An 8,972-nucleotide genomic window follows, 5' to 3' on the forward strand; every position below is an offset into this window, starting at 1 on the left:
CCCTGCATTGGCAGGCAGATTCTTAACCACTGCACCACCAGGGAAGTCCCAGTAATGCCTTCTTTATGAGGGGACTGCATCAGGAATTTTTTTTTTAACTGATATTATTGTCAGACAGAGTTGTGCATCTCCTAAGCAGTTGGCTTGTTTTTAATCTACAAACACTATGAATTGTAACTGACTAGCCAGGTTTCTCTTTTTGTAATAGTTACTAAAATTATCAAAATTAAGTTTGTAGAGTACCTATAGCATGCATTTTTGTATTGGCTTCATCTTGGCTCTGTTTTATTTCTTATCCTTGTGTTTCTTGTATGACATTTTAAATTCTTTTTGGAGCAATGCAAGTTATAAATAAATACTAGACTATAAACAATAAGAAAGGGAACTCTGTGTTTCTTATATTTTTCCCCATATCTTTTCCTACAGCATCGGACACAGTGTGGGCACCTGGCTAAGCCTTAATGAATACATGTTAGCTGACTAGACAATTCAGTACAGGTTTCTAGCTATCATTGATAGGGAAACCATTTTCATTTCTAATAAGAAAAAAGGCTACTTGAAAATCCTAGAATCATCTTGATTCATATTTTATCAATACATACATGTTTTTTCTACATTCTATTTAATTACTAAAACTGCTACAATAAACAAACTATGTAAGCCAGTGTTTACAAAATATAATTAAAAATTAAACATATTAGCACAATACTTTGTATTTTAAAGTGAACATTTCAGCCCTGATACACTACCTCTAAGGACAAGAGCACAGAGAAATAATTACAGGTCATCAAACTATTTCTGATTTCTCCCCAAAGATGAATGGCTTTCCAAAAGATAAAACTTAGGTTACATTTAATCTAATTTAAAAATTAAAAGACTAAGGTAAAAATTTCATTTTAAATTAGAAAAATCACAAGATCATGTACAAGAAACTGTGTATCACTACTGATTCTTTCATTTTACTCAAAAACATTTATTGAGGGACTATATAATAACAAGACACTGAGACACAAATATGAGAGATAGCTCTGCCCATAAAAAGCTTATGGTATGGTAATAAAATGATTAAAAAGTAATATCATAATTATAACAGAATTATACATTAGGCATGGTTTGATAACTAATCTCTAAAGATGGCACCAATAAATCACGACTCTTACTATCCATACCCTTATACAGATCTGTCCCATAAGGAATCTGGGCTAATCCTGTTTGCCTCTCGTTAACTAACAGAATGTGGCAGAAGTTAACACTATGCCAGTCTGGGACCTAAACTTTGAGGATGCCTGGCAGCTCCTACTTTTGTGCTTTCTGGAGCCATGGGCTGCTGTTATCCAAGAAGTCAAGCTACCCTGCTGGAAAGATCAGCTGGAGAAGACATGGAGAAAGAGAGAAAAAGGTTCAGCCAACTCAGTCTGAATCAAACCTCCAGATGACTCCAGCCCCAACTGCTATCAGACTATGACTGCACAGGAGACCTGAAGAATATGCTATAAGAACCTCCCACACAACCCTGAAAGATAATAAAACCATGTTTAAGCTGCTAAGTGTTGGAGCTGTTTGTTGTACAGCAATAGATACAAAACTTGCTACAAGAGATTAGATGAGGCAGAGTGCAAAATTAATGATGTTTTATAGAGGAGATAAAGCCTGAAGTATATCTGAAGGGTGGTAATTAAGTGTGGAAATCTTCTAGGCAGAAAGACTAAGTACAAAGGCAAGGAGGCTTTAGAAGGCAAGTATTAAAATAAGGGAAAGGCCATCAGTAGAGTCGGGGCACTGAGCAGATGGACAGGAAGGGGAATAGATATCAAATCATAAAAGTCTTGTATACCTGCTGAAATGTTTAAACTGCATCCTGTATGCAAAAAGAAGACATTAAGAGATTCAGGGGAATCCTGATAATGTCTGGATGTGAGAGAAATAACTTTGTTAACAGTGTGAAGAATGGAGAGAGCTAAGTCTAAAGGCAGTGGTCTGTCTGAAGCAATGCTGGAAAAAATTAAGAGAAGGGGGCTGAGCCTTCATGACTGGTCCAAACAGGATAAGAAACACATGGAACAGACTGGAACCAAACTACAGCTTGGAGCCAAGCCCACCTGAGTCAATCCCCAACTGACCCACAGAACAAGAATATTCAAAGGAAGAATAAATGATTGTCTTTTTTAAGCCCCTGAGTTTTGGGGTGCTTTATAGCATTATTGTGGCAAAAGCTGACTGAGACAGGGCCTAATAAGCGTGCCTGCCTCAAAGACTATTCTGAAATGTCAGTTCCCACAAGGTGCTTAGGAATAAACGGTAAGCAGAACGTGGCAAGCACTCATTAAGTGTTAGATATTTTTACTGCTGACATGTCCATCTGTATGGGTACCAGACATTCATTTGTGATTGTCCAGTTGGAAATTGGGTTCGGGCTGAGTACAAGTTTGGCAATATAGCTGGGGGAGTATGTAGTGCCGTGGGTTAATGGGACAAAGGAAGAAGACAGCTGAAGACAGAACCTGAGGAATAGTTGTCACCTGAGGAACCCATGTCTCCTTCCAGCCACTGCTCCATTTCTGTTCCTCGTTGCAACAAAACTCCGAGAGGATTATTTATACTAGTGGCTCCAGCTCCTCACTTCATATTTTCTCCCCAATCTACTCTAATCCTTTTGTCGAAATCACTCTTGCCAGGGCTATCAATAGCCTCCATTTTGTCAAAACCAATAATCAATTCAATGTTCTCATTTTACCCAAGTCTCAGCAGCATTTAACATAGTCAACAACTCCCTCTTTATTGGCGCACTTTCTTCAACAGGACTTTCAGGACACCACGTGGGCTCCTTGCTTTCCCTTCTAATTCCACTAACAGCTATGTCTCAGTCTCATCCTATGCTCCTCCTCCTCTACTACATCTCTACATGCTGGAGGGTCCCAGAGCTCATCCCTGTACCTCCTTCTCTTCACAGTCTATTACACATTCCTTCCCTAGGTAATCTCATCTGGCCTCATGATTTAAATACCATTTATGCTTAACTTTCAAATTTATATTCAGCAAGCAGCTCTTCCCTAAACTCCAGGTTCGTATTTCTAACTGGCTGCTCTTATATCCCTCCTTGGATGTCTGGTAAATCTTCTTGGTTCCACCTTCAAAATATATCCAGATTTTGACTACTTCTCATCATGTCCATCACTACCACCCTGGTATATATATAACCCACCATCAGCTCTTGCCTGAACTACTGCAAAAGCCTCTTTTATTCAATTCCCTGCTACTTATTTTACTCCTTCCACAGTCTAATCTCCAAACAACTGCCAGAATGAGTTTTTAAAAAATGTAAACCAGATCATATCGCTCCCCTGTTCAAATGCTTCCCACCAGACACCAGGGGGAATCCAAGTCCTTCCACAGGCTCCACAGCCCTGCATGACCCTGGCCAGCCTATCTTTTTGATCTCATCTTCTACCACTTTCCCCTGTATTCTATCTGCTCAAATCACACTGGTTTACTCTTGCAATTCCTCTAACAGGAGAAATTTGGGGCCTTAAACATGTTTTTCCTTGCTTAGAATGCTCCTTCCCTCATGACTTGATCATTTTTCCTTAAAATACTTACCAGTACTTGACATTATATCTTTGTTTCTCCCTACTGGATTATAAACTGCACGAGGGCAGGGACTTTCTCTTGTTCACTGCTGTATCCAATATCTAAAACAGTGACTGGCACAGGGAGGCAGTATTTCTTTTTTCTTTTTTTTTTTTCAGACAGGTCTCAGACCAGATAGGGCCTTAGAGACCACATTAAGGATTCGGATTTATTTTAAGAACAATCAGGAGTCATTGGGAGGGTTTAAACTAGGAAAAGAATATAATAAGGTCTGTATAATTATAAAGTTACCTCGGCTATTGTATAAAGAATGATTGGAAGGGATTAGGGGTACATGTGGGGAAATAAAAGAGGAGATTTTTACAGCAGGTGGCTCAGCTATGGTAAAGGTGCTTGGGATAAAGAGAAGATTCAAGAGACTACTAAATAGATGGAATGAACAGGACTGGATATGTGGATATAAGAGGGAAAGAAGACGAAGTCCATAACAAGGGAGGCAGTATTTCTCAAATGAGCAACTAAAGAACATCACTTAAAGGTCTGGCAGATCAAAGTGAGCAGTTTCTTAAGGTGCTTCAAACTCAAGTTCAAAAGCCTTTAAATAATATTAACTAATTCAAGTTGTAAACATAAAAGTTTGCCCAAGCTAACCTGCTTCTCCACCTCAGCAAGTACTGTGAGACATCTTTTTGTCACACAATAACAGGTAAGTACAGCACCTATGCTTCATAACCAGCTGTTAAATAACCTAAGTTTAAAAATCACTTTCAGAATAGAACAATGACTAGAACCTGAAGGACAAATACCATGACTACGCTGAAAATAGGAAAATTTCAAGGACTCAGATTAATTCACTTATTTTCTGTTGATGGGAAAGGACTGACTGATCAACAGCTTCAGTGAAAATATGAAATCAGCATTTTCCCTCTACATTCTTATCCTAGCAATCTCAATATTTTTTAAAGGAAAAAGCTACCCAACAATATTTTTAGATCAGTGGCTCTCACATATCAGTATTTAGGGAGAGTATTAAATATGCTCTCAAGATCCCACCTCCAAATATTACAATATTGTAAGGAGGGAGGAAGAGACCTACAAATTTAACAAGTACTCCAGGTGATTACAATGCAGGTGGACCAACAGCTCATTAAAGAATACTTCTAGTTTAGAAAATGTAAATGAGCTATAACCAATCCTCCTGGTTGACTTCAAACCAAAAACCAAAATGATCTAGATCCTAGCTTTTGAGTTGTTTTTTCCCCCTTTATAAATGTAATTGAACTAAATTACAAAAAATATGAGAAACAGAGGAAAAAAAAAAGACAACATCATCTTACCATTCCAACACAACTTTGGTTAGCATTTTGGTATATTTCCTTCTCTCCTTTTCTCTAAGTATACATTTGCTGTTTCTTTTCCCAGTTTTTAATCATAGTGAGCACAGTTTCAAATGCTAGTTATATACATTTTCCACATTCATATTATTACCTAGTCTCCATGAATATCATACTTAGTTGCTACACTACATTCCATCAAAGGCACCTATCACTGTTTATCTAAGCATTCTCTCTGCTTGACTACTTCCTCACTACTATAAATAATCCTGCCTTAAATATTTTTGTGGGGAACATTTTCAGTACTTGAATACCTCCTACCTGTGGGGAAAACAATCTACAGTGCCAGACTGTTTTACCACCACCTCTGTCAGAGAGGGCTCCCCAGATGTTATCTTAAAAAAAAAAACAAACTGGAGGGTTTAATGGAAGAGGAAAAGTACATTTTTTAATTTGCACTTCTTTAATTACTATCGAAGTTAAACACTCATTGTTAATTATTATTTTTTTTTTCCCTAAGTTATCTATCCTGTCTTTATCCACTTATTAATGGGATTTTAGATTTCTTTTCTACCTGTGTTGTGTTAACCTTGTATTCAATTTTCTTGATCTTCCTGAGAGCTGTGAGCCTTTGTGGAGTATTTATCTGTATCTGACCTACCTGTTTTTGTCTCAGTACCACAAAGACTGCTATTTTAATGATACATTCTACTCAGGCAGATAAAACCATCTTGGTATAATGAAACACACATGGCCTCTGGTATGACTTGGCTCTGTTACCTCTTCAAGTTACTTGACTTCTCTGGGCGCAGTCCCATTTGTAAAATTGTAGCAAACAATACCTATACGTTCCCAAATGGCCTTTCGTGAATAACAGCTAATAATGGCAAACTATTAGCTCCCGTCCATTAAATAAAATTAATCAGAAGTCAATCTTCTATCCTCAAGTAATCAAAAAGCAAACTCTTAACATCGAAAGGGAGATTCGTTTTTAAGCAAACATAACCTTATCTGCAGGAACAAAAGGTAGCTAAAGCCAAACTTACTTTTTTGATATTCACTGTCCTGGATCATGACAACTAACACGAATGAAAAAGGCATAAGAGTATAAAAATAAAATAAAAGTAAAACTAAATTTTAAAAAAATTTAAAAGGTCATCTCATCTACAAGACTTCCCAAGTATCCCTCTCCCCCAACAAAAACCTAAAACGTCGCAAATGGGCAATCAGTACAACCTGACCCATACTCTGTCCTCACCACTTCTCTAATTCCCAAGCGTGGGCAACAACACGCTACTGGAATGTGAAAACGCACGCTAATTGGCCCTAGACACTAATATTTACTCTCACAGCCGGCGGGCAGCCGTCCCGGCCGACAGATTTCGGTTTCGCCCTTCCCGAGCATCACAGACTCGGGAGGAAACTGAGGCCGGGAGGGTAAGGAGAGCGATGCCCAAGGACACCGCGGGGTTGGGGAGGCCGGCTCGGTGCCCGCCGCTCACCTCAGCAGCGTCAGAAAGGCGGCGGGCTCCACGTCTGGCAGCTCGATCTCGGCCGACGTGGTGGCCATGCCGCCGTTGAACATGGCGTCGAAGACTGCGCTGCCCGCAGCCAGCACGAAGCGGTGGGCGGGGATGCGCTGCGGGCCCCCAGCGGCGGCGGCGCCGCGGCCTTTGCCCAGCACGAAGCGCACATCGCTCAGCAGCTCCGAGTTGAAGAGGAACGCGAAGCGCTCCTTCAGCGACGCCTTGGTCGCCTGCCAGTTGTACAGCGGCTCCCGCTGCAGGGGGAGCAGGGGCCCCAGAGAGGACGGCGGCGGCGGTGGCGGCGGCGGCCCCGCGGCGCCCGGCTCCGCCTCAGCCCCCGGGACCTGCTCGCCCGTAGTTGCCGGTCCGAGCGAGGCCATCCTCCAGCGGCGCGGCTCTGCGGGCTAGAGACAGCGTTACCGCCGCCCGGCCGCCATCGCCGAGGCCGTCCCCCGAGGCCGGCACCGCCTCCCTGCCTTCCGGGAAAGGCGCTTCCGGAAGCCGCGCGCCTCCGCCGGCCCCGCCCTGGGCTGCCCTGCGCGCGTCCCCGCTGGGCCGGGAGGCGGAGGCGCGCGTGGCCGTCCAGGCCGGACGTGGAGGGGACGGTGACCTCTGCGGCGTCTGGGCCGCCCTGGGCTCACCGAGCTCACCCGAGCCCCGTGCTCCGGGTGGTGGGACTTCGGTGAGCTACGTGCGGCCCGGCACGGGCGCCTTCTCAGACCTGCGGGCCCCGAAGCCCTCGCCTCTCCCTCCCTTCAGGCCCCTCGTCGCCAGCTGCAGCGCCCCCCACGTGTATCTAGGACAGGTCCCTAGGCTCTCCTTCTAGGAGTCGCACGCCTGGAAGTGGAGGGGGCCAGAGGGCATGGCCGACAAAGCAGGTGGGAGGGGACGACCTGATTCCACGTAGCCCCCTCCCCCAGTGTCGTCCAAGTCACCGCTCCAGAGGGCCGGTGCTCCTGTAGTACCCCTGGAGCACAGCTTGGAGACCCTCTGCATCTAACAGCCTTCCCTTTCCTCCTTCTTCCTGTTCTGTCTCTAATTTTGGTATCTGTGTGGACTCAGGCATTTTTTAAAATGTATTTTAACCCATTACCAAAAATTAACCATATTTTAAATCTCAAAACAACCCTCAAAGGTACCAAAGCAAAAATAATACAAGTAGTATAGGCTGCATTATCTGGTACAGGACAATAAAGTCATAATTTAACAGCAAAAAAAATGAAGACACTGCGTTATCAAAACTTGTGGAACACAAAAGTTGAGTTCAAGGCTAGAGCATAGCCAAAAGCAGTTGTTTACCAAAATGAAAACAATGAAAATAAGTGAAATAGAGGATCTGGTGGTCGCCTGCCAGTTGTACAGCGGCTCCCGCTGCAGGGGGAGCAGGGGCCCCAGAGAGGACGGCGGCGGCGGTGGCGGCGGCGGCCCCGCGGCGCCCGGCTCCGCCTCAGCCCCCGGGACCTGCTCGCCCGTAGTTGCCGGTCCGAGCGAGGCCATCCTCCAGCGGCGCGGCTCTGCGGGCTAGAGACAGCGTTACCGCCGCCCGGCCGCCATCGCCGAGGCCGTCCCCCGAGGCCGGCACCGCCTCCCTGCCTTCCGGGAAAGGCGCTTCCGGAAGCCGCGCGCCTCCGCCGGCCCCGCCCTGGGCTGCCCTGCGCGCGTCCCCGCTGGGCCGGGAGGCGGAGGCGCGCGTGGCCGTCCAGGCCGGACGTGGAGGGGACGGTGACCTCTGCGGCGTCTGGGCCGCCCTGGGCTCACCGAGCTCACCCGAGCCCCGTGCTCCGGGTGGTGGGACTTCGGTGAGCTACGTGCGGCCCGGCACGGGCGCCTTCTCAGACCTGCGGGCCCCGAAGCCCTCGCCTCTCCCTCCCTTCAGGCCCCTCGTCGCCAGCTGCAGCGCCCCCCACGTGTATCTAGGACAGGTCCCTAGGCTCTCCTTCTAGGAGTCGCACGCCTGGAAGTGGAGGGGGCCAGAGGGCATGGCCGACAAAGCAGGTGGGAGGGGACGACCTGATTCCACGTAGCCCCCTCCCCCAGTGTCGTCCAAGTCACCGCTCCAGAGGGCCGGTGCTCCTGTAGTACCCCTGGAGCACAGCTTGGAGACCCTCTGCATCTAACAGCCTTCCCTTTCCTCCTTCTTCCTGTTCTGTCTCTAATTTTGGTATCTGTGTGGACTCAGGCATTTTTTAAAATGTATTTTAACCCATTACCAAAAATTAACCATATTTTAAATCTCAAAACAACCCTCAAAGGTACCAAAGCAAAAATAATACAAGTAGTATAGGCTGCATTATCTGGTACAGGACAATAAAGTCATAATTTAACAGCAAAAAAAATGAAGACACTGCGTTATCAAAACTTGTGGAACACAAAAGTTGAGTTCAAGGCTAGAGCATAGCCAAAAGCAGTTGTTTACCAAAATGAAAACAATGAAAATAAGTGAAATAGAGGATCTGGGAAGATGGCAGAGTAGGAAGCACCAGGAATCTGAATCCCCACCTAAATAACAATTCCACTACCTGAA

The 8,972-nt window shown here is 45.1% G+C and overlaps 1 protein-coding gene across 2 annotated transcripts in view; it reads right to left on the reverse strand.

Moving 5' to 3' along the window:
* Positions 1 to 7,945, reverse strand: part of BTBD1 (BTB domain containing 1) — a 47,464-nt gene extending 39,519 nt beyond the window's left edge. Inside the window, exons 1-2 of one of the 2 annotated variants that reach the window (XM_007470061.1) lie at positions 7,851 to 7,945; positions 6,425 to 6,757 (exon numbers count right to left, since the gene is read on the reverse strand). In XM_007470061.1, coding sequence (XP_007470123.1) covers positions 6,425 to 6,757; positions 7,851 to 7,945 — 428 coding nt within the window. Of the gene's footprint in view, positions 1 to 6,424; positions 6,829 to 7,850 lie in introns of those variants that run through there. The other variant, XM_007470062.1, reaches the window with a different exon arrangement.
* Positions 7,946 to 8,972: the final 1,027 nt, after the last annotated feature.

Source organism: Lipotes vexillifer, unplaced genomic scaffold, assembly GCF_000442215.2.
Source record: "Lipotes vexillifer unplaced genomic scaffold, Lipotes_vexillifer_v1.1 scaffold532, whole genome shotgun sequence".
Lineage (NCBI taxonomy): Eukaryota > Metazoa > Chordata > Mammalia > Artiodactyla > Lipotidae > Lipotes > Lipotes vexillifer.